Raw genomic sequence first — 25395 nt, forward strand, 5'->3', positions numbered from 1 at the left:
TGCCTTAGTACAGTAGGTGGTGCAGCTGTCCCTAGGGGCGGCGTCCTTACTCGACGAATCATCTGCAGTTTCCCTCAGTTGGGCCAACTTCTCCGCAGAAGTCCTCACAGTTGAGCTCCTCCTGTGTTGACTCTGCTGGTTAACCTTCGTTCGTAGACATGTATGTGGCTTCCAGTCCGACCCTCTGGCCAGTGAGTGTGGAAGAAAATAGCAGTCCTCTTATAGCTCCCTGAAGCGAGGAAGGCACGGATCTCCTACAAGTAAATAAAGGCACGTTTGCCCGATGTGGTTTCAAGGAACATCAAGAGTTGCCAATCATAACTGTTTGTGTGTATGACTTTTTTTCTTTCATGAAACAAGATTCTGGTTAAAGGAATGACTTCTGGTAGTTAAATATACCTAACAAGTTACAGAACTAGCGTTGATTTTACTGGGGAAAAGACCAATTACAGAACAGTGGTAGTAATTATGTAATTTTGTCTACTGGATTAAGAAACCATTTGAGCTGGATTAAGAAACCATTTGGGCAGTAGTGGCCCATGCCATTAATCCCAGCACTTGGGAGGAAGAAGCTGTGAACCTCCGAGTTCCAGGCCAGTCTGCTCTACAGACTAGTTCCAGGACAGTCAGGGCTACACAGAGAAACCATGTCTTAACCTCCCCCCCCACCCCAATAAAAGATAGAAACCATTAGGGTGGGCAGAGTAGATGCCTCAGTTGGTCAGATGGTTGCTGACCAAGCATGAGGATCTGAGTTAGGACTCCTAGAAATCACATAAAAAGTTGGGCACAGTAGCTGGGTGTGGTCGCACATATCTTTAGTCTAGCACTTGGAAGGCAAAGGCAAGGTGGATTTCTTTGAGTTCCAGGACAGCCAGGGCTACGTTGTGAGACCCTGTCTCAAAAATAAACTCAGGCATGGTGGTAACCCTAACACACTGGGTCACTGGAGTGGGGACAGAGATTAGATTCTGGGGGCTGCTGGTAAGCCACTTCTGTTTGTTAGACCAGGCCCAAAAAATGAAGTGGAAAGGGACAAGAGGAGGCATTGACTGAACCGTGGGGAGAGCAAACCAAACCAGGATGTTGCCCTTTTTTTACATGCTGTTCCACAAACCAGGCAGGCTCACGTTCCTCCACTGTAGCTGCAACTAGGGAACTGCTCCCACCCGCCCCACCAGCCACCATGCGGGTAATTCATATAGGGGATAAAAGGGATGGTAAAGCAGATGATTGCCAATCCAGTGAAAATGCTGACTTGGCTACATCAAGTTGACATACCTTCTCCAGAACATTGAAGGTGACCAAGTGAGTGGGGAGTGACACATTGCTGTGAAACTCTTGCTGTAGCCAGCTTACGGGATTTAGGTAGAACATAGCTGCTTCATCAAGATACTGAGTTTTTCCAGTCAAGTCTGGGGGACACTGGAGAAACCGCATGGACAGTGGGCAGTGAACATGGCTACGGAAGAAAGGTCAAAATAGTTAAAACACCCCAAGTTTCCATTATTGTTTCAGGCTGACCTTGAACAAGTGGGACCCGGGGCAGAACCACCTTCCTCACCTGTAGTAAGGAGTGGAGTGGCAGGGCATCATCATGAACACCGAGACTGACGCTGGGGCAGGACCTCCAGAGCAGAATCTCTGAATGTGATTCATGACATCCAGAGTGCCTCTCTGATGAACTAAGCCAGTGTAGAGGGCCAGCAGCGCATTTGACAAAAGCAGAAAACTCAGAGCTGCCCTCCTCCATGCTTTCAGGTGGGCTAGTGAGTATCCTGCACGGAGATAAGATAGGTAGAAAGAAGGGGAGCAGGGGCAGTCTTCCTTTCTCTTATCAGCAGGCGTTTGTATGTAATTTTCCATGCAAACAGTATAGGCTGTGGTACCGTGTGACAGATACATAGGCAGCAAGTCAACTCTGACCACTCGCTACCATTGTACTCGAAGGCAGAGTCTAGCCTTTTCTAGTGAATTGAAGGTGTGTGGGTTACAGATGTCCAGTTTTAGCTTGAGGGCATCTGACGTCCTAAGAGTTCCAAGGGGATTTCTGAAATTTGAATGATCCCAGGGACAGTTGGAAAGACAGTTACGGCCAGTCTGGACTAAGATCTGTGATTTTCTTACAGGGAGCAGGACTGCCTGTTCAGTCATACCCAGTTAGATCCCACCACCTAGTGGACGTTTTTAGTTGTATGTAATAGGGAGTGCAGCTCTTCTAAACATCACTCTGAGTGCCTACTTTGCTCCTCTTGCCTGCTCCAAGTGTGGTGCTGAGATGTAGCTAAGTGCCAGAATGCTTGCCTGGCTTCCATCTCACCCATAAGACACAAACTGCTCTAGGCGAGCTAGCTGTGTGTGTGTGTGTGTGTGTGTGTGTGTGTGTGTGTGTGTGTGTGTGTGTGTGTGTGTGTGTTGGTGGTGGTGGTGGTGGTGGTAGTGTTCAGATGGGGTTTTACTGTGTTTGGCTGGCCTCAAACTCAAGATCCTCATAGCTCACCCTCTCAAGTACCAGGATTACAGTCATGTGCTACCATGCTGACAAGTGGACTAGCTATCAGACTATGCACAGGATCTAGGTTTTGTTGTGTCCCATGACAACCTGTCTCCTCCAGCAACGATTTAGCGGGGTGGTTCACATAGTGGAGATCCGAGCCTTCACTTAGTAAGTCATCTCTTGTGCTGCACAGTGACGAGGACTTCTGAAACAAACCCACGGTTGCTGGGCAGTGGTGGCACATGAGAAGGATGCATGTTAACCTTGACATTTCTAAACATTGCTGGGAAGGCTGTTAGGGCATTCAGCTTCAGTGTTTACATTAGAGAAGGAAGGGGCAGTTTATTTAGCTGGAGAACCAGGGCGGGAAGGGGGAGGGCAAGGCTGAACCACGTCTTAACCTGCACTGCTTCAAGACGGACTCTGTTCTAAACCAACAGGTCAGGGAAAGTGGCACCTGTCTGCACTCAGGCACTCGGGCAGCCGAGGACAAAGGATTGCTGGTTAAGGCCATAGATCTAGAGCCTTCCCTAGGTCCAGTGCTCTGTCCAGTGAGCGCCAGTGAGCACGTCTGAGATGTGGCTAGTAAGAATAAATGGCTTTGAAAGCCACCAGTTATGCAGCAGAGGCCGTACTTACAATATGAAATCAGGCTAAAATAGTACACAGTGGAATCAGGCTTAGATTTGAGGTGTCAGGAGAGGCTCTGATTGCTAGGAAAGCTGCATGGTGCAGCAAGCCTGTCACCCCATCACTGGTGGGGATGGGCTATGGCAGGATAATCTGTTGCTCAAGGCCAGCCTGGATGACATGAGACTGCAACATAGATGTTTCCGGCCAGCCAGACTGTGTCATCTCCTACCCTGGCAAAAAAGTGGACTGGCAGGTGGAGCCTTATTTTATCTTACTATCACAGGAGAAAAAAAGACATGTAGGAGCCAGGCAAAAGTGGTTCACATCTGTAGTCTCGGCACTTGGTAGGCGGAGGCAGGAGGATGGCCCTGGAGTTCAAGGCCGGGTGCAGAGTGAGGTCTAAGTCAGCCCCGACCCCACAACCAGACAGCAGACACCCACAGATCATTCGATTATGAAAAGAAAACGCCTAACGCAGCAGTTTGTAATTAGGAAAGTTTTCATTCAGCCTAGTTGGAAAGAAACAGCTCTTTGGACACTTGACTGTCTCTTCATGTTTTACTGCTGTTTTGAGACAGGATCTTCTTGCTATCAAAGTCTAGGCTGCCCTTGACTTTGGGCTGACCCAGTGGTTCCATGTCTGCTGCTTCCAGCTATTTTTTCTAAAATGTATTCTGTATTAAAAACACTTACCACAGAACACCATGCAGAACGGTAAAACGGGATAGATAAACCTGAATTCTTTGTGGCCCAACATGCTATAATAAAGGATATTAAGACAAAACATTAATTTTACATGAGTATGAGAGTAATGTATTTAAACTATATGATCTGTTTTTCAAGTATCTGAGATTGAATTCCCTTGTTATTTTTTTATGGATAACTGTTTTTCAATCATAGCTCACACTGGCCTCAAACTCTTGACAATTCCTGCTTTAGCCCATACTGCTGACATTACAGGCATTTCACCGTGCCTGGCTTCAGACTCACACTTTTTTTTTTTTTTTTTTTTGAGACAGGTTTTCTCTGTGTAGCCTTAGCTGTCCTGGACTTGCTTCATAGACCTGCCTGTCCTCAAGCTTACAGAGTTCACCTGCTTCTGCCTCCCAGAGTCCTGGGATTACAGGCATGCACCACAGGGCCCAGCTTCAGAATCACACTTTTAGACAGAATGTGATTATGTGTTTAAACAGGAATGTCAGAGTGAAATTTAATATACAGTTACACTTTGAAAAAAAAAAAAAACCATATTGCCAATTCAATTAAGTGATACTTCTTAGGACTGGAGAGATGGCTCAGTGGTTTAGAGCACTGTTCCCCTGAGTTCAATTCCCAGCAGCCATATGGTGGCTCACCACCATCTATAATGTGATCTAGTGCCCTCTTCTGGCATGTAGGTGTGCATGCCACAGAGCACTCATGTACATTAAATAAATCTTTAATACTACTTAAATTTGGAATAAGGGTACATTCCTTAAAAATGTTTTAAATGTTTGAGTGTTGGGGATGTGGTGCTCACACCACAGTGAGCACGCAGAGGTCAGAGGCTCTGGACGTGTGGGGACTCAGCTGTCTCCTTCTACCATGCAGATCCTGGACATTGCTCATAGTGACAGGCATGGTGGTAAGTGCCTCTACCTGCTGAGCCATCCTACCACTTCCTCATTTTTATTTCGGTTAGACAGAAGTGTGAATAGGTCTAAATTGTCACTGTCTGGCCACCACGTAATTACTTTCATCTGATATAATCTCTATTGCTGTATCCTAAGAAAGTAAGAGCTTGCCTCTGAGCAGCTTCATCATCTCTTAGTAACGTTTCAACGCCCCCTCCCCCCCCTGCGTGAACGGAGTCTTGCCTGTACACCAGCAGTGTCCACAGCACGGTCAGCAGTAGTATGTGGAGCCTTCTTGGGGCCAGGAAGCAGCCGTGAATGAAGAAGGGTAAGTGAGTTCCCAGGACAACTGGAAACCCTTGACTGAAGTACCAGTGCCATGGATGAGAGCCATAAAACGTCCCCAAATTCTGCAGCACGTTAAATTTCAAAAAATTAAGTTGGACCAATGTCCACTGGCATAAAGTAAAAGAAAAAAAAATAAGAAATAGGTTAGTGTCAAAAACTGATCTTAGGCCTTACAGTATTTGACAGAATCATGATATTAAATAGGAATTTAATCTTAAAATCAGTCTTTTGAGTAATGACATGAAATCTTGTTAATAACTTGCCTGCCCCCTGCCCAAACCCCTAGACAGGGTTTCTCTGTATAGGGCTGTCCTGGAATTTGCTAGACCAGGCTGGCTGTAATTCAGAAATCCACCTGCCTCTGCCTCTCTAGTGCTGAGATTAAAGGCATGGGCCACCACTGCCCTGATTAATAACTTGTTTTTCTAAGACGATGTATCTCTTATGAATGATATATCTTATTAATTTGTAAAATTTTAGGTTTTTAAGGTTTAAGATGAAGCTCAAAAATTATAAGTAATACATATTTTGGTATGTATTTGGTATGGATATAAAACTGCAAGTTTTATAAAACTGAAGAGGGTTTTTTTGTTGTTGTTGTTTTGTTTTTGGGTTTTCCAAACGGGTTTTCTGTTTCTGGCTATTCTGAATTCTTTCTGTGGACTAAGCTGGCCTCCAACTCAGAGATCCAGTGCCTCTGCCTCCCAAGTGCTGAAATTAAAGGTGTGCACCATCATGTGCGGGCCAAGAGAAAATTTTAATTGATTAAAAAATTGAAATTTTTTAATTGATTCTTTTAATTATGTATATGTGTGTATGTATATACGTATGTATAAGTGAGTGTGTTTGTGTGTGTGTGTGTGTGTGAGTACGTGCACCTACACACTTAAGAGCTCACCCTAGTGCCCAATAGCTTGGAGGTGAGAAGGTATCCAACTCCTTGTAGCTGGAATTCCAGCGCTGGTCCTCTGTAAGAGCAGTATTTGTTCCTCACTGCTGAGGCATCTTTCCGGGTCCAACATGGGATTTTAAAAATCAGTTGTTACAGCCAGGTGTGGTGGCTAGCTAGGACAGCTAGGGCTACACAGAGAAACCCTGTCTTTAAAGAAAAAAACAAACAAAACTCCATTGTTCTGGGGACAGTGAGATAGCTCAGTAGATAAAAGCCCTTGGCAACCAGTGATGTAAGCCAGATGACCCGGGTTGGATCCCTGGAACCCGTGTAAAGGTAGAAAGAGAAAGCCTATTCCACAAAGTTGTCCTTTCACCTCCGAACATCCTTCCAGACATGTATACAAATAATAAAGAGTTAAAAAGAAATGAATTCTTAAAAATATTTGTAAAATCTATTGCTTTAGACAGTGTTTCATGATATCCTGGCTGGCCAAGAACTTTCCTTGTAGACCAGGCTAGCCTAGAGATGTGTTTTTCCTGCCTCCTCCTGAGTGCTATAGTTAGAGGCTTAAGCCACTACACCCTGCTTTTAAAATGACTTATTAGAGTGCGTGTGTGGCACCCATAGACACAGTTCTATTCTGCTGTCTTATGATGTCAGTCTTTACCTACTACAGTAAAATACTGACAGTGTTTCAACTTGAATTTTAGCACAAAGCAGATACTAATGACAGCAATGAGAATAACTCCAAATAAGTATCTTTCTTTTTTTGTTTGTTTGTTTGTTCTGGTTTGTTTCTTTGGGTAGCCTTAGCTCTCCTGGAACTCATTCTGTAAACCAGGCTGGCCCCAAACTCAGAGGTCGCCTTCCTCTGCCTCTTCTAGTGCTGGGATTAAAAGCGTGTACCACCGCTGCTGGGTCTGATAAGTATCTGAAATGCTCACTTATAGCCAGAGCTACTGTGAGAATTTTGTATGTAGCACCTCATATAACCAAGCTTTGCTTACTTTACTTAGGAGATAGGAGCCACAGTAATTTCTAGATAAGGTATGGCAGCAAAGGCATGAGGCTTGCCAGGATCTCACAGCTAACAGTGAACCTTTTAAGCTGTAAAGTTGTGACTTCAGTACTGCATGTGCCTTTAGGGGCTGAATATAAGGCAGGGGAAGGCTCCGACCCACAGTTAGGGAGCCCGTATTGCAAACCAAATGACTGAAGGACAGAGTATTTTGGTTGACAGGATTTCTGGATGATTAAGAGTCAAAATCATTACACATCAAGAAGTGCGCTGTGGAGACCACAGCAGAGGACCCTGAAGCTGAAGCACGCTCCTCTGGTGATTAAATGGATTCATTATAACTATAAAAAGACTTCTCAGCTGGGCAGTGGTGATGCATGCCTTTCATCCCCACACTCAGGAGGAAGAGGCAGGCAGATCTCTGAGTCTGAGGCCAGTCTGGTCTGCAGAGCAAGTTCCAGGACAGCCAACGCTACACAGAAAAACTATCTCAAAAAAAAAAAAAAAAAAAAAGACTTTCCCCTGTTCCAAAGTATTAATGGGGTCTACTTGTGGTCTGATATAGGGTTTCTTGTAGCCCAATTTGACTTTATCTATGCAGCTAGGGATAATGTTGACCACTTGAGCCTCCTGCCCCCCTAGTGTGAGATTACAGGTGCGAGACCAGGCATGTGTCATCACACCCAGACTGATATACAAAAGCATTAAAAGTCCAGCTTGAGGTTTCAGAGCAGTAAATGGTTAAAATAGATAACCTTTAGCTTAATCTATTCTTACTTACTTGGCCAAAAAAGATACGATCAATTATCAGAGACAAACTGAAGGTTATAAATCTGAAAAACAAAGTAGAATGATAACTCACATTTGAACCTGCTGAATTCCAGTCCAATGCCTTGTATCAAACACCACTTTAAAAATGCTTTACAAGTTCACCAACTGTGGGTTCATACATTCTGAAATATCTTTCACTGATGAAAAGATGCTCTTAAGCAAAGTTTAAAAAAACCCACTACTTTATCTATTCTTGGATAGATAACCTGTCAACATAAAAATACGAATACTCATTATTTTGAAGTTCCTAGGCTTTAAAAAGTTCCAACTGCAATTGACTGAGTGCCTGTGGCTCTAAGTATATTACACGAGATCAGCTTCGCAGCTTACAGGGCTGCTGGCAGCTTCACTGTCCCCATGCTTCTAAGCCTGGGCTGCCTGCCTGTGTTTGTGCTGCAGTTCATGCCCTTACAATGCTATGTGTGTAACTATCACACTGCTTTTTTCCTGTATTAGGATACTCTGTTTTTGTTTGTTTGTTTTTTATAGACAATGTCATAGTTCCCATCAACTGTCAACTTTTCATACCTGAGAGAACACCGGTAGAGGAACTGTCTCCATCAAATGGTCCTATGGCCAATCTGTGTGGCATTTTCTTAATTTTTAATTGATGTGCTAGTGCCCAGCCCACTGTGGGCAGAGCCACCCCTGGGCCCACAGGCCTAGGCTGTGTAAGAAAGGTAGCTGAGCAGGCCAGAGGAAGCCAGGAAGCAGCACTCCTCCGAGGTTTCCCTTCTTCAGCTCCTCCCTCCAGGTTTCTGCCTTGGCCTCCCTTGAGTGATGGATATGACTTGTCAGCGGTAATCAACCCTTTTTTCCCCAAGTTGGTTTTGGTCAGTGTTTTATCACACCAACAGAGAGCTAACAAGGAGACACAGCTGTATAATTTTGTTTTCATTTGTTTTTTTCTTTGAGACAAGGTCTCTCTGTGTAGTTTTGGTGGTCCTATAGAGTGGTTGGCTTCAGACATAAGAGATCCACCTGGCTCTGCCTCCTGAGTGCTGGGATTAAAAGTATATGCCACTATGCTGGGCCAAATCATACAAGTTTAAGTGCCCACAATGTGTAGTTTTGTTGAGTAGACATATTGCTAGGATAAGCAATCAGTTGTTAAAAATTGTGTCTTCCAAAATGTTATCATTTTACAGTGGGTAGATGGTATTGAGATCTTTAGGTTACAGGATGACTATGATTTTATTAGGTAAGAAAATGAATTAGAATAACTAAACTTAAAGAGAGCAACCAGGGCACAATCCAAGATAAGACAAAACCCAAAACAACAGCATCCACACTATTCAGCCGTTAAGGAAAAGGAAATGTAAGGAGGCGGAACAGGCTCTGGGTTTTTGTTTTTGTTGTTTGTTGTAAGTGTTGCTGGCAGCCTGAACTTTTCTCTCCCATCTCAGCCTCCTGAATGATAGTGTCTCATTTCTATCTTGTGATTTCTTCTTGGAACTGCAAGTCATGAATGTGTCTTTTTAGCTTTTGCATACTTACCTTTTTGTTTAATTATGTAACTTCATTCCATTGTGATTATAAAGGATATTTTATATGATTTGTCTCTTGAAATGTACTGAGCCCAAGGCCTTGTACAGGGAACAAGCACTGAGCCATTGAGTGCAGCTGAGTATATTTATGGTTTGAGATTGAGTCTCACCATGTAACCCTGGCTGGCCTAGAACTCACAGAGATCCAACTGCTTCTGCCTCATAAGTGCTGTGGTTAAAAGTGTGGGCCACATCCTGTAAGAGGAATACCTTTAAACTTAGTGGCCACCTAGATAGTTTGTTTGTTTGTTTATTTATTCGTTCATTCATTCATTTATTTATTTATTTATTTACGTGTATTAGTGTTTTTTGTGCATATATGTATGTGTACCACATATGTGGCTGGTGCCCTCAAAGGTTAAAAGAGGGTGCTGGAGGCCCTGAAACTGAAGTTAAGGACAGTTATGAGTCCATGTGGGTGCTGGGAAACTAACCCTGGGTCTCTGCAGGAGCAACAAGTGTTTTTGTTTTGTTTTGTTAAACCACTGTGACTCCAGCTCTCAAACTGGATATTTTTGAAGTAGCTGACGGGGTCTTTTATGATTTGTTTCCAGTCACCCCTTTCTTAAGAGTTTTCCATGTTTGTGTCCTTCCTGGACAGGAGGCTTGACTGGCCGTGTGTGTTGGAGATGCCATTTGGTCTGCAGTTTGCTCTTCTACTCTCTTTACAGTGATCTCAAAACTGCCCCTAACTTTTGTTTTTGTTCTGTGCAGTTGGGGTCAGCATGTGAATGGTCTGTCATTGAGTCAGTGGTAAAGGCCCTTAACTACTCAAATGGATCTTTCCCAAAGTTTTCTGCTCTCTGGGCACTCTGCTCAGGGGTCTGTCTGACCTGGCACAGGCACTGCTTTTTACCTTCACGGTGGGATATATGCTTTTCTTGGACATTTTCTTCTAGCTCATGGTAAGAAGTAGGTTCAACATTTTTTTTTCTAAGTTAGTTAGGCATGGTTCAATAATGGTTCAAGGCCATTATTCAAGAACTTGGGACACTTAAGGAAGGAAGGAAAGGGTTCAAGGCCAGCCTGGTTCACATAGCAAATTCCAGGTCAGCCAAGGCTTTGTGGTAAGGCTGTCTCATAAACAAAACAAAACAGGCCAGGCCTTTTGGTACACATCTTTAATGCCAGCATTCAGGAAGTAGAGGCAGGCCTGGGCTACATAGTGAGATTGTCTCAAAAACAAACAAACAAACAAACAAACAAACAAGAAAGAAGAGAAATGATTTTCTGTTTGTGGACCTAATCTTCCCCTGGCCTAAGTGCTTTTCTCTGCACTATTTTGAGTCACCTTAGTCATTGTACATCATCCTAACACTTTTTCTCTCTGGAGATCTTCAGTCTTTTCCCTCAAAAGCCAGAGCACTAGGAGCTGGCTCAGTACGTGCCACTGCCCTAGAGGCCAGACCTCCTATAGCTGTCTGTGATCCTAGCTACCCAGAAGGCTGAGGCAGACAACAGACCTCATGCTCTGATGGGCAAGGTACACTCACTGGCTCAGAAGGTAGTTTGGATATCCTACTAGATGCTGTGCTAGGCATCATATATTTACAGTTTCTGTTTCATCACTCATCAGCTCACTGGCTTTGCTAATTTTAAATTTCTCCATGCTTCTTCTTACCATAAAATAAGAATAGCCTAAGTTAAATCTAAGAACAACATGAGCTCATATGAACAAAACTGTTATTAGGTCCTATACAAACACAATAGAAAATTTTAGGAAATGTGGAAATTCTAAGAAATAGACACCTTTGTTCAACTGAAGTATAATACAGTTAATAAGTCTCATAAATCTAGACATCTAAAATAGAATACTGGGCCAACAAAATGGCTCAGTGGGTAAAGGAGCTTGCCACAAAAGCCTGACAACCTGAATTCAATTCCTGAAACAAATGCTGAAAGAACCACCTTGACAGAAGTTGTACTGTGACCTCCCCATATGCCTTTCAGAGTTTATATACACACTAGTGTTTAAAAAATGGAAACTACTTCTCTCTCCTCTCTTGTGTTCTCTGCCTTGGTGTCTCTCCCGCTCCCTGTTCTTTCCCCACCAGCCTCCTATTTCTCTTCTACGCTCTCCCACTCTCTGTCTCTCTCTCCCCATTCCCATGCAATAAATCTCTTCATAACAGGAAAAAAAAAAATGGAAAACACAAAGTTGGAAGCTTCCTGTGACATTAGATACAGTAATCAGCTGAAAGATACAAAATCTTCCTCAGAGGCTTGTCGTCCACAGGTTAGTAAGATGTTTGGATGACAGCACAGGCAGACTTACCCTACAGGTAGGAAATGATGCAGAGTCAGGTGGAGCTTGCTCTTTTCTTGGCAGAAGTGTCTGAGGAGTAATGGCACCCACGGGATAAGCGCTGTGGGGCGGACTATGCAAGCAAGTGCAACCAGGAGCGAGTACTTGACACTAGGAGCAAGGGAAAGTTGTTACAGGGAAACTGGGAAACTGAGCTTGAAGTTGGTCGGCTATTTTCACTGTGAGAGAACTTTGCTTTGGGGGCTTTTGAGACAGGGTCTGTCTTATATAGCTCAAGCTCACTTCATGCTCTCAACCCTCCTTCTCAGCCTCCCAGGTGCTCGGGTTCTAGGGCTGTGTTGCCATGTCTCAGTGAGGAGCAGCCACCTCTCAATACTAACCGTACATGTTAAAAACACACTAAGCTTTAATGCTGCTTTCTTGACAGAAAAACAATAAATGTTTTCCTAATCAGCTGTACTTAAAAAGAAAAAAACCCACAAATCCTTTCTCTAAGAAGAAAATACAGACGTTTAAGGAAATACCATTATTTATGCAGTGATGGCCTTCTGAGCATATACAACCTTGTAAAGCAGATGTAGCCTAATGGAAGAGCATGCAAGGCCCTGGGTCTGACCCCAGCACCACTCACAAGGAGGAAGGTTTTTGTTTTGTTTTGTTTATTTTTTGTTTTTTCAAAATTAAGTAAATTCTACTCATCTGAAAGATGCATACAAACATGTCCTGTCTTTAAAAATAAAGAATAAATAATTTTATTCAAAAGATCTTTGTGTAGGAACAGGAAATATACACTATCCCTTTTCGTTTAGGCTTTTTTTTTTTTTTTTTTGAGGCAGGGCTCTCTCTCTTATGTTGCCCTGGCTCTCCTGGGACTTGCTAGACAAATCTCAGAGATCTGCCTGCCTCTGCCTCCCTAAGTGCTGGGACTAACGGTGCATGCCAGCATACCCAGCTTTTAGCACATCCTTTTGAAACAGAATAAAACCCACAGTGTGGAGAAGGGCTTGGTCCCATCCCAGCCTCCCCCTTGTCCCCTCCTCTCTTCCACACACTTGCTCCCCACACCAGCTACCTAGCGCCTGTGCTGTCTCTGCTGCCTGCTTCTGCTCAGGGCTTTCTTGCTGCTGGGTCTGGGTTTTCTTACTGTTCAGATCTGCTCCCCCTGCTGTTGAGTGGACCTGCAGGGACACGCTAGGCCTACCTTGCTTCTGCTTGCTCTAGGGCAAGGGAAGGCAGTCACAGCATGAGTGAGGAGCATTTATTCTCCTGGCCGACTTCTAGCCATTGGTAAAGGCTAGCCCTGGCTGTCTCCCGTGGAGACCCTTCAAGCAAAGCTTTACAAGGATCCCAGTACTCTTCTTCTAGTCCTTTGGAGTCCACTGATAATAGACTGCTGCTTCAGTGAGCTCTGGGTACTACAGGATGTCCTAAGCATAGTCTCCACTTTGTAACCAGCCCTTTTTACTGGATTCACCATGCAGTGGGACTGTTCTCCATTTCATGTTATACTCATCAAAAACCTTTGTTTCTAAGTCCCATGAACACTTGGGGGACTTTTTTGATATGCATAGTTTTTCAAAAGCACATTTTAGAGTTTTGTCTGGACTTAGTAACAGCCGTCTTACCTGTTCATGGACCTTGAGCCTTCAAGAGGATAGTAGAAAAGAGCAATTGCTGTGAGAGCAGTCTCCATGGTGTTTGTGAGGGTTCGGGTACAACAGTACCATGTGAACCAAGAACACAGCTGGCAAAAAAACTAAGAAGTCAGGAGTGAGTATAGCTGTGGCAGGAAATGGGAAGCTGGACGTTATCTTCCATAGAACGCATGGGCCCAGATGCTGCGGAAGCCACATCAAAGGGGAAATGTTGTACATGCAGACACGGCCAGACACTGTTCTTAACCCATGCCACACAAGGCTCTGATGGCAGATTTTCATTTGTTAAGTCGGTAGTGCTTTCAGGGGCTTCTGGGTGGTTTGCACCTGACTAACTCTTACTTCTTGTTAATGAAATATCCAAAATACAGACACTGAGAGTGGAGGGAGTTTACAGAGTATTGACACTTCTCACCAGATCAGCCAGCCAGTGTTCCACCTCCAACTCAGTGGTCTGGAATCAGCTATCTGAGCATCTACTGACTGCTTTGGAAAGGCTGTCCTATTTCAGCTTCTTTCTCCTTTTAGACACACATACACATGCTGCTTTCAGGGGCATATATATACACACAGATGTATATGTATATATAATTTTTTATTTTTAAGGGTTAGAATTTTGCTATATAGCAAAGACTGACCTGGAAGTTGCTATGTAGCACAAGTTAGTATTGAACTAGTCAGCATCCCATTATTTTTTTCCTTTTTTGGCGGGGGAGTAGGTAGGGCTTCAAATATGGGAGGCCAGATGTTCTACTACTGAGCTATAGTTTTTGCCCTGGCTTCCATATTTCTTGGTGAAAAATTAAGAGAGGATGTATCAGGTGGCATTAAGTTTCAATTTGAAAACTAAGTAAAATTCAGTTTTCTCGAAGAAATGAAAACAAAAGTATCAGAAGTCTACACAAGCATGTCTTAGAAGGAACTCCTTGTTGAAGCAACACATGGCTTCCTGACTGTCCTACTAGGACTTTTAAAAAGATTCGCATTTTCATGACAGAAAGATTTTTCCTTAAGAAGAACTCGGAAGGAAGATCTCAAAGGTAGACTGTGATATTTGCTACCATTTTATGTGCACGTTTGGCAATGTATATAAAACATAAAAACAAAGTAGATAGTGGCCATGGAGCTGACTGTGTCTGAATCAATTAACAAGAACTTAATCGCTAACTAATTTTCTTTTTACAATGTTAACAAAACAAACCAGGGCGCTAAGAGCACTTACTGCTCTATGAGAGGACAGGCATTCAGGCCCCAGCACCCCGCAAATGGCTCACTCCTGTAACTTCAGCTGCAGGGGATCCCACGTCCTCTTCTGGTTTCCATGGGTACCACATACAGACACAGAAAATAAATCACCTCTTAAACTATAAAAGAATCCAATGTCTGCACAAATAGGCCCTTTCTCCAGGTTACTAATACATCATGTTCTAGAAATATATTGGTGAGTGGGCAGTTTGGAGCTTAGAATGTATTTCCTGATAGAAACAATACAATCAGTAGATAAGTAAACGGTTCATGTGGGGCAGAGTCAAGTAAACAATAGTAGTTCCGTGAAATCCAGTCATCCACTGGGGTATAGTCTGACTGGGAGATGCAATCGTTGGTAGCCCATCTTGAAGTGAACCAGCTGCCCATGCCTTTAATCCCAGTACTCGGGAGGCAGAGGCAAGAGGATCTCTGTGAGGGTGAGGCCAGCCTGGTCTACATAGTGAGTTCTAGGATAGCTAGGGCTATGTAGAGAGACCCTGTCTCAAGAAACCAAACCAACCAAACAAACAAACAAAAAACAACCAACAACAAGAAATAAGCCACTGACAAGATGCTCTTCTGGGCATGCCCTCCCTGACACGAGCCCCGTTTCTTGAGGCATTCCAGCTAGGGCTGTGCCTCAGTGCAGCGGATTTCTCGCCGAGCCTCAGGGCTAGGGACAGGGACAGGGAACACGGGCTGTAAAAGCAGCTTCAGGGTGTCCAAAGACTAAGGAGAGAGAGGAGGACCCTAACTGTTTAGGGACCCAAGGGCTTCCGTGGGTGGCTCCTGGGGTTCAGCCTGTCCCATTTGGGGCTCAATCAGGAGCTGGCGTGCTCCATTCGGACTTTACTGTTTCTAATTATGGCAGAATTCCCAGGAGGTTCTTGGGATCCACTGCCGTAGGAAGCAGTTGCCCCACGCATGTTCTCTATCACGCTGCGTCTAGAGTGTTTGGACTCACCACCCATCGTGCCACTTCCTGAGTCTCCAGCTGCTTCGTGAGCGAATAAAGCCTCACATCTGCCACAGCAGACAGAAGAGCCTGGCCAAGTCTGGGAATCCAGATCTTCATTAGTTAAAAAGAAAAAGGGTTGGTAAGCACATCTCCCTGGTTCATACTGAATTGCCATGAAAAGAAAAAAACATTAACAGAAAACCCTCTTTCCATCTCCTGCTCATTCATATGCTTCCTGTGTGTGCTTAGCTTTCTGGCTCTCGTTCCCTCCCTTCCACTGTCCTCTCTCTCTCTGTCCCTGCTGTCTTTTGGGAAGACTTTGCTAAGTAGCCCCGCTAGCTTTGTCTTTGTTTTTCATGCCTGAACACCCCCAAGTATTGCGATTTACAGGTGTGAAGCACCATACCCCATCTACCCATTCTTACATTTATGTATATCTTACAGTACTAATTATTTATCTTTTGTAATAGTAGGGATTGAACCTAGGGCCACATGACGACTAGGCAAGTGTTCTACCATTGAGCTACACTTAAACAGCTTCCAAACCATTTTATTGTGTTAAGAGTCTATTTCAGAGGCATATTTATTTTTGTGAGCATATAATAGGTTTTGTTTTTAAGTGAAGCACTTAGCAGTACTTTGTGCTGGGTGTCAAATAGTTTATATGTATCAGCTCATCCCTTACAGCAATCCCCCGAGACAGGTACCATTCAATACCTGAGGAGACCAAGGCACAAAGAGGTTAGGTAACGTTCCCAAGGCTAAGGAGCTTGCTAGCACTGACGCCTGGATTCAGACCAAGGTAGACTTGATACCACAGCAGCATGCGCTCTTGACAGTGAAAATGTTAAAATCCCTGGCTGGGCTGGGATAAGAGCACTGCTGCTCTTTCAGAGGACCCGGGTTCGGTTCCCAGCACCCAGGCCTGGTAGCTCACCGCTGCCTACCAGCTCCAGAGACTGAAACCTTTCTTCTGGCCTCCAGCACCAGCATGTCTGCATGCGTACGGCAGTCTTTCTAGGCGCCACACAGCACCTCAGAATTGGACTCCCTTTGCAATACTGGGTGGTGGCTTCTCCCGACTTAAGAGAAACACTCCAGACTTCTGGATCCAACTTGACGACAGCTAACAGACCTCAAGGGCTGGGTTGTACCTCAGTGGAACCTGCTGGCATGCCCAAGGACTTGGGTTTGGTTCCCTCCTGCCCCTCTCCCAGAGGATCCCGAAACAAGAGTGAAACCACACAGACCTTTCTCAAGTCCTGTGCCCAGCCCCTCTGAATTGCCCCTGGTAATCTCTACCCTAGAAACTAAGTCTTACTACATAGCACAGTGGTGATACATATCATTACCTTTTTGTTATATTAACTTTTCTCCCCAAACGCAATGAACCAAAGCAGTATGTAAGATAGTTACTTTGATGTTTTTAAACTGAACTCTCAGAGCAGACTTTCTCGCTCACTTTTATCTGGGGATGCCAGAGGATGTTTGATGTCTTTCTCTGCTTCTTGTTCCTTTTGAAGCAGGGTCTCTACCTGACATGGTTATTTGCAGGGTGGAGCACAACCCATGAATATGTCTTGTCTCTACCGCCTCAGAGCTGGAGTCACAAGTGTTTGCAGGATTACTGAGCTTGTTTCATGGGTGCTGAGACCTGAACTCTGGTCTTTGTGATTGTGGAGCAAGGGCTCTTAACCTTGAGCCATCTGTTTAGCCTCTGATTTTTATTTATTTATCTTTTTATTTAAATTTTAATTTTACTTATTTTAAAAATATATTGAAGAGCTCTACATCATAGTGTCTTTTGTACAGTGGGCTTCCCAGATAAGGCTGGACTTGAGCAACAGTAGACTTCTAAAACACAAATTTTGTGATACTCGGAAAGTCATTCAGTTATTACTGATTAACTTTTGAAAAAGGAGTAAATCTGAATTTAACAACAATTTTGGTCATTTTGATTTAAACTTACCAGTAATTGAACACTGTCTTTCCCCAAAAGATGCAGAACCTTGTAGATGCTTGCAAAGATTAAAGGGTAAGTGTAACCCCTCAATCTCTCTGTCCATTCCCAGGTCAAATAACCATACTTAATAATATTAAGGATTAAATGTCAAATATAGTATTGAAGCAAATTAATTTATATTTTCATATATAAAACAGTACTGTATTCTTCTTTTATTTTTTAATTTTTTTCAGTTCTTTATTCTTAACAATGAAGTTTTTGTTTTGGTTTGGTTTTTTAAGACAGGGTTTTGCTATATAGCCTCGTTGGTCCTAGACTTACTTTGTAGACAGGCTGGCCTTGAATTCACAAGGATCCTTCTGCCTCTCCTTCTCTCAGCGCTGGGATTATAGGCATGTGCCACCATACCTGGCTGACAAAGCAGTTTTAAAAACACAGGTTTTTTTGTTTTGTTTTGGTCATAGGAATTAAATCTCAGGCCTTGGATATGCTAGGATGGTACTCTACCACTAAGCTACACCCTAATCCTTAAGACCCAACATTTTATATTGAATATTTGGTTAACTAAAGTCTTAATTTCCTCAAGTTAAAAGTGTTTCTCTTTTAATATAACTATATAATAGTTATGTGTGTGTGTGTGTGTGTGTGTGTGTGTGTGTGTATGGGTGTTGGGTGAAAGTCAGAGGACAACTCTTTGGACTTGGTCCTCTTTCCATTTAAAAACTTTTAACTTCATGTGTAAGTATGTGCACATATGTGTGTGTGCACCATATGCATGCCTGGTACACATGGAGGCCAGAAGAGGCCATCAAATCCCCTAGAACCAGGATAGGTGTAAGTCCATATGGGTGCTGAGAACTGAACTCTGGTCCTCTGCAAGAGCCTGGTCTTCAGGGGTTAAGAGCAGCTCTAATCACTGAGCAATCTTTCCAGCCCCCTTGTCCACCCTATGTGAGTCTTAGGGACAGAACTGAGGCAGCCATGTTCACATGCTTTCACTAGCTGAGCCATCCCAAGGACCTGGATTTGTTTTAGAGCAGAGGTAGGCCAGGCTAGCCCAGGACTCACAATCTTGCTTCTTTAGCCTTTCAAATGCTGGGAGGGATTGTGTTTTCTACCTTAGCTCTATCCTCTCACTATAAATCATTATAAATATATATAATAGTATTAAGGCAATGTCAAGTCTATTTTTTGTTTGTTGTTTTGGTTTTTCCAAACAGGTTTTTTTCTGTTTTGCCCTGGCTGTCCTGGAACTTACTCTCTGTAGACCAGGCTGGCCTCAAACTCAGAGATCTGCCTGCCCCCGTCTCCTGAGTGCTGGGATTAGCATGTACCATCATGCCCGTGTTTTCTCTCTCTCTGCCTCTCTCTCTGTCAAGTCTGTAAGCATCAAAGGAAGACATAGAATAAATATCATTTTGCAACAACAGCACACTTTGTTGAGCTGAAGTTATTCAGATACTGAAAACATGTAATCGTGAACTGAGCTCTTAAGATGAACCCACACTCAGAGTGAAAGGAACCATAAAGGATATCTGAAAACCATGTGGTGTGCAACTTCAAGAGACTGCCAGTACTCATCTGGAACAAAACTTGTCTGGACCAAGAAGCAGTTAAATATTCGCAAAGCAATGGTGAACAGGACCAGATAAATGTTTTCTCCAAGAAGCCCTGAAAAGCAAATCAAAGCATAATTGTAGCATAGTCAGGCAGTTCCCCCTACAGTGCCCCGGCTCTGTGTGTGGTGGTGACTGGGGAAGCTGAGGCAGGAGGACTGAGGCAAGTCCACGCACAGCCTGCACAACACAGTGAAGACGCTGTCCAGCGCGCCTGAGCCCATTCCTACCGCCAACCCGCGGGTGCCCGGAGCCTTGTGCCCTGCCTCGCCCCCGGCACTCACCGCGACGCCGGGAGCGCGTACCCTGAGCGCTCGCGTACGGCGTGGGCTTCCTCTTCCGCAGCTTCAGCTCTCCCGAGCCGCTGTGGAGACCGTGGAAGGCCGGGCGCTCGTCGCCCGCCCCGGGCTCCATCCCCTCTCGGCCACCCGCAGCCCACAGAACCCGCCCCTCACCTCGTCGCGGGCGGACACATGCCACTAAGATTGGTCCTCCGGGGCCGCCGTCGCGGGGGCTGTTCTGGCGCTACCGCAGCCGGAAGTGGTGCCGGAAGCGGCTGAGTCTCCCGGTGACGCAGTAGCACAGCTCCTTGCCTGGATTTCAGGGCTGGGAAAGAAAAGTAAAGACTGGACGCTTCCCTGCGCCTGACACCTCGCACAGCGCCCGCCGAGAAGGCGTTCAGAGGTAACCGAGCGGAGGGAGGCAGTGCGGCGCTGAGAACCGGCTTCCGGGTGACCACTGTGACCCCCATATGACCCCCACATGCCCCTCGCGTGGGGATAGTTTTACACGGTTCCCACAGTGACAGGGAAAAGTTATACATGAAATGAATTTGTATTAGTAATCCGTTTGTCACCACCCCAAGGGGTTCTCCATCCCTAATTATCTACCTTCTCATCAGTTTATTTATTTTCTTTAGTCGAGCTCACTATGAAGATTAGGCTGGCCTCGCACCTCCTGTCTCATGAGTTCTGGGATTTAATGCATGAACCACCACACTCTGCCTCATTTATTTATCTTTGTCACAGGGCCTCACTATATAACCCTGGCTGGCCGGAGCTCGCTCTGTAGACCAGACTGGCCTCAAACTGCTGTCTCTGCCTCCTGAGTGCAGAGATCTGGCATCAAAGGCGTTTGCCACCATGCCCAACAATAGAGGCATTAAAAAAAAAAAAATTAGTTGGTGGGGCTGGAAAAATGGCTCCGCAGTTAAAAGTACCGACTGCACTTGCAGAATATTCTGGTTTTATTCCCAGTGGCCACATACTGGCTCTGTGTCCCCGAGGGCCATGCATGCCGTTGCAGATGCATGAAGACGAACACTCATACACGTAACTGAATCTTTGAAGAGTGCGTTGGTGGAAACATCAAGTAGATGGACTGCAATAAAATCGGGAGAAGTCTGTGCTTATGGCCTCAGATGCCGTCTGTTTACAGTCTTAGCTTTTGGGCTGATGGAAGGAAGGGCCCTGTTACTTCATCCCAGGATTTTCCCTGATAGTTAAGAAGTCGTTTGGTCACAGATAAGTGAGTTTTAAAAAGAAATGACAAGTTAGGGGCCTAAAGATAAGCCCATGGTAAATTTGGCTTGGAGCCTGGAACATTCAGGCTCTAAATAGTTCTAATCAGTCAACTTGCTGTTTTAGAATGTTTAGCAAACATGTTTCATTTTTGTCTTGGGAACTTCAGTTCATGAAAAAAAAAAAAAGCCATCTGAACAAACTGGGGTTCAAAAGACCCAGATTTAAAAAACAGAACAAACAACAAAACTCGTTATGAGAAATAGTTTCAAATGGCTTTTGGTTTTTAAATTTAATCATTGAACCAAAGCAAGATTGGTAAACTAGTCATTTGTGTGGTCAACTGTATAATCTAGAAGAAACCATGCTTTCCTCTCCCTGGGGAGTTTAAATTATGCTTAAAAACTGTTAAGGGCAAGTTAGTTTACAGTACAGGCAGCTGCTGCTGATTTTTGTGACCTGGGACCTGGATTAAGAATCCGAAGTCAGCAGGGACTGTCTCTGACATGAACTCAGTGGCTGGCTCTTTGACCTCCCCCCAGGGAGGAGCAGCCTTGTGAGGCCACAGAGGAAGACAATGCAGCCAGTCCTGAGATCTGATAAACTAGGAGGACCTCCCCTATCAGTGGATTTAGAGAGGGGCAGGGAGGAGATGAGGGAGGGAGGGTGGGATTGGGAGGGAATGAGGAAGGGGGCTACAGCTGGGATACAAAATAAATAACCTGTAATTAATTAAAAAAAGGATCCGAGGGGCTGGAGAGATGGCTCAGTGGTTAAGAGCACCCTCTGCTCTTCCCAAAAGACCCAGGTTCAATTCCCAGCACCCACATGGCAGCTCACAACTGTAACGCCAGTTCCAAGGGATCTGACACCTTTACACTAATGCACATAAAATAAAAATTTAAAAAAAAAAGTTTTTTTTTTTTTTTTTTTTTTTTTTTTTTTTTTTTTTAAAAAGGTTCCGAAGCCAGGCTTGGTGGAGTAAGCTTGTAATCCCAGCACTCGAGAGGCAGAGGCAGGCAGATCTCTTGAGTTTGAGTCCAGCTTGGTCTACAGAGTGAGTCCAGGACAGCCAGGGCTACACAGAGAAACCCTGTCTTGAAAAACAAAAATGAAGAATCAAAACAAAACTAAAGAATCCTCATGCTTTCCTTATTCACTGACATCTGACCCCAGATGCTGAGGTGGATGACAAGCAGCAGTATTTATTTGTGAGTTTTCACTATTATTGTTGGAACTATAAGCAAAAGCTCCATTCTAATTTTCCCAAAAAAAGGCATGCAGATAATTTAAAATTGATGCCTCCTAAGTATCAAAACTCAACAACAACAAAAAAATTTTTTTGAGATAGAGTATTACCACATATACTTGGCTGGCTTGGAACTCTGTAGACCAGGCTGCCCTCAAACTCAGAACTCTGCCTGCCTATGTCCCCCATAGTGCTGGGAACTGAAGAAATGCACCACCACTCCTGGCTCAATCAAATTTTATAGCCTCACATTTTAAGCATGCTTAAAAAATTATGAATACTGGGGCTGAGAGATTGCTCAGTATTTAAGAGCACTGACTGTTCTTCCAGAGGACCCAGGTCCAATTTCCAGCACCCACATGGCAGCTCACAACTGTGTAATTCCAGTTCCAGGGAATTTGACTCAATGTTTGTGTGCACATACACTCTCACACACATAAGAAAATTATGACTGTTGGCAGAAGGAATAATGAAGTCACTTGTCCCCTCCATTATTCTTTAGATAAGATTTAAACCAAGACAGTCACTTCTGCCTTCCTTTGGGCCATCTTTTGGAGTAAAAAGTTTTATATGACTTGAAGGGTAGTTTGCCATTTTATTTTATTTTTTTAATTCATTTACTATTTAGACAGTATTCTGCCTGCATGTGAGCCAGCAGGCCAGAAGAAGGCACCAGATCTCATTATAGATGGTTAAGAGCCATCATGCAGTTGCTGGGAATAGAATTCAGGACCTTTGGAAGAGCAGACAGTGCTGTTAGCTGCTGAGTCACCTCTCCAGCCCCCTTTTGCCATTTAAAAGTTTAAACACACTGAGAAGACTAACAGCTATACCAGTGGCATGAGCCTGTCATCCTAGCATTTGAGGGGTGAAGGCAGAATCCCTAGAGCAGTTTGCCTATCTCAGAGAACCAGAACAAACAGGCAAGTAGAGAAAGCAAAACAGCTCACTGGGAACTTTCTGTATTAGAAGAGGATTTAGCTTTGCTAACCACCCTCTAATTTTCATTCCCTACAGGTTCCTTTTTAAGGTTTTTGTTGATTTGTTTTGCTTTTCGTTTGTTTGAGACCTCTAATGGAATCCAGACTGGCCTCAAACTGGCAGTGTAGCCAAAGGGTGACATTGAGTTCCTGATCCTCTTGCCTGCACCCAAGTGCTGGGAACATGGGCATGTGCTACCATCTGGAAGAAATACAAATTTTAATATAAAATACGATTTTAACTATTGGCAACTAAATTGAAATTTTAGAAAATCTTCCATGGTAAGCCTATATGCTATCCTGTAGTCACTGTGTATTTGTATTTATTAGTGGTTCTCAAATATTACAAAAATATTCACACCAGAACAAAATAGTAATGTCTTTTAAAGGGCAGTTGTGGGGCTAGGGACATGGCCCAGGGTGTGAGTACTGCCCTTCCAGAGGACCTGAGTTCAGTTCCCAGCACCTGTGGAGCTTACAACTGCCTGTAGTGTCTGCTCCAGGGCCTCTGACACTTTCTGCGCAGGTGCACACCCCTTCCCAGAACCCCATAATTAAAATAAAACCTTCTCTTTTTAAGGCTGCTGCTCTAAGTGGTCCCTTTTTCTTTGGAAACAGCTCTGAAGAGATTCACTGCGGTGGAGCACAGCTACCCTGAGATTGTGTGCTACTCGCCACAGCAATGTTCGCGAGATTGACCCTTCCACAACTGGTTTTTGCTGTCGTCCTTGGAATTGCTGGAGGAATGTACATTTATCAGCCAATATTTGAACAATATTCCAGAGAGCAGAAGGAACTAAAAGAAAAGGTGAAATTGTTGCAAGAACCAGAAGAAAAGAGGAGCTAATTCTGCATGAACTGAAATTGTAGGCATTGCTTACAGCTTATGGACTATTAATGTAGTAAAAACTTAGGCATATTTTAAATAAATAAATAATGGGTAATGGATTTAAGTTATTTTAAAAAAGTATTCTTTATTGGTTTGTTTCGGGGCAGGCAAGGATTCACTATGTAGCCCAAGCTGGCCTCAAGCGCTGAGCAGTCCAACCCTAGCTTTCTAAGTGCTTAAACTATAGGGATTCTGGCATGTGTCTTTTAGACAGGATCTGTCTCTGTAGCCCGCATCTAGCTCAAATAAGATGCTTCATTTAGTTATATATAACTGTGTATGCTTCTTGTGGGTTATGTACATGTGAGTGAAGGTGCCTGTGAGGGCCACAGCTGTCTCCTAGAGCTGGAGCTACAGATGGTTGTGAGCTGCCATGGGGGCCCTAAGAACTGAGCCCTGGTCCTCTGCAAGGGCAACACGTGCTCTTTCATGCCAAGCCATCTCTCCAGCCCTGAGATGCTCCACCTTAAGGTCCACTTGCTTATTTGCTATTATGTCTTCTTATCAGGACAGGGCACCGATTTCCTACTGTGTAGATTAATTTAGTGTGTTTAACAGTTTAGTGTGCTTTTAAGATTCCCCTTTTCTGGACGGGAGCGATGGATGGCTCAGAAGTTAAGAGCACTGGCTGTTCTTTGAGAGGTCTTGAGTTCAATTCTCAGCACCCAGTTGGTGGCTCACAACCATCTATAACTATAGTCCTATGGCCTTCTATTTACTTTTTAAAACCTTTAAAGGCTTTATTTTTTAAATTTTATATGTATAAGTGTTTGCTGTACAGTACCATGTGTATGTTTGGTGTCTGTGAAGGGCAGAAGAGGAGCTCTGATCCCCTGGAGTTAGAGATGTTTGCGAGCTGCCATGTGGGTGCTCCATCCTCTGAAAGATTAGCAAGTGCTCTGAACCACAGGGCCAACTGTTGAGCCCCCACTTTAAAAGTTTTAAGTGTCACTGAGTTGCTCAGGCTCACATTGAATTCACACAGTAGCCTAGATAGGCCTTGAACTTGTTTTTAACCATTTTAAAAGATTTTTATTATTATGTATATGGTGTTCTGCCTGCATGTAGGCCTGCACACCCAGAAGAGGGCAGCAGAGCTCATTACATATGGTTGTGAGCCATCATGTGATTGCTGGGAATTGAACTCAGTACCTTTGGAAAAACAGCCAGTGTTCTTAACCAATCTCTCCAGCCCCAGTATGTTTATCCTTTAGTCTCAAGAGTAGCTGGAGCCACAAGCCCGTGCTATCAGGGTTGGCTCTTTTTAATTTTTTTTCCTTGTCATGTAATCCAGGATGGCCTTAAATTTACAATCCAGTTCAAGCCGGCTTCAAACTTGTCACCCTGCTTCAGCCTTGGAAGTGCTGGGATTGAATTTGTGTACCACCATAGCTAGTTTGAAAATTGTAATTCAGATACCAAGATTCTACTTGACAGAGGCTCTAGGTATGCTGGAATTCTGGTGTGTGTATGTTTTTGTTCTGGGACCCAGGCTCATGCATGACAGACAGACTGACGGACGGACTGACCAGGACATGGAGTTGCAAGTTTCTGTTCTGCTATGGCAGTGGCACAGGTTTTCATTGTTTGTTGGTTTAGAGCATGCCACATGATCTCAGGCCAGGCAGAGACGTGGGCTTTTGGAACTAGATGCATAGTTGAGTCTCAG

At 44.1% G+C, this 25395-nt stretch overlaps 3 protein-coding genes across 6 annotated transcripts in view; 2 read left to right on the plus strand and 1 right to left on the minus strand.

The window, feature by feature from the left end:
• The window catches only part of LOC129670009 (ras-related protein Rab-27A), a 105704-nt gene that overhangs the window by 31367 nt on the left and 48942 nt on the right, over positions 1 to 25395 (plus strand). The window lies entirely within an intron of this gene.
• On the minus strand, positions 26 to 19556 carry Pigb (phosphatidylinositol glycan anchor biosynthesis class B). Its single transcript, XM_055598440.1, has 12 exons — positions 19373 to 19556; positions 19008 to 19143; positions 17479 to 17596; positions 15516 to 15620; positions 13274 to 13404; positions 11658 to 11798; positions 7786 to 7837; positions 4987 to 5198; positions 3824 to 3888; positions 1565 to 1778; positions 1282 to 1462; positions 26 to 254 (listed from the first exon to the last, which is right to left on the minus strand). Exons 1-12 carry the CDS (start codon positions 19500 to 19502, stop codon positions 105 to 107), a joined length of 1635 nt encoding a protein of 544 aa, XP_055454415.1. The 5' UTR covers positions 19503 to 19556; the 3' UTR covers positions 26 to 104.
• On the plus strand, positions 17533 to 23766 carry Pigbos1 (PIGB opposite strand 1). Of its 3 annotated transcripts, none has more exons than XM_055598468.1 (2): positions 17533 to 17544; positions 23456 to 23766. In XM_055598468.1, exon 2 carries the CDS (start codon positions 23520 to 23522, stop codon positions 23682 to 23684), a length of 165 nt encoding a protein of 54 aa, XP_055454443.1. In that variant the 5' UTR covers positions 17533 to 17544; positions 23456 to 23519; the 3' UTR covers positions 23685 to 23766. The 3 variants fall into 3 exon arrangements, with proteins under 3 accessions (XP_055454443.1, XP_055454436.1, XP_055454427.1); XM_055598461.1 differs by lacking the exon at positions 17533 to 17544 and adding an exon at positions 19622 to 19772 and having other exon boundaries at positions 23418 to 23766; XM_055598452.1 differs by lacking the exon at positions 17533 to 17544 and adding an exon at positions 19623 to 19772.

This window comes from Psammomys obesus, unplaced genomic scaffold (assembly GCF_907164565.1).
Source record: "Psammomys obesus unplaced genomic scaffold, mPsaObe1.curated_primary_1811, whole genome shotgun sequence".
NCBI classification, from domain to species: domain Eukaryota; kingdom Metazoa; phylum Chordata; class Mammalia; order Rodentia; family Muridae; genus Psammomys; species Psammomys obesus.

Coding starts and splice junctions, on each gene's coding strand:
- Pigb (XM_055598440.1), bottom strand. CDS start 19,502: ATGGAGCCCGGGGCGGGCGACGAGCGCCCGGCCTTCCACGGTCTCCAC. Junction 19,144..19,372: donor TACGCGCTCCCGGCGTCGCG/GTGAGTGCCGGG, acceptor TTTGCTTTTCAG/GGCTTCTTGGAGAAAACATT. Junction 255..1,281: donor CCTTCAATGTTCTGGAGAAG/GTATGTCAACTT, acceptor ATTTACTTGTAG/GAGATCCGTGCCTTCCTCGC.
- Pigbos1 (XM_055598468.1), top strand. CDS start 23,520: ATGTTCGCGAGATTGACCCTTCCACAACTGGTTTTTGCTGTCGTCCTT.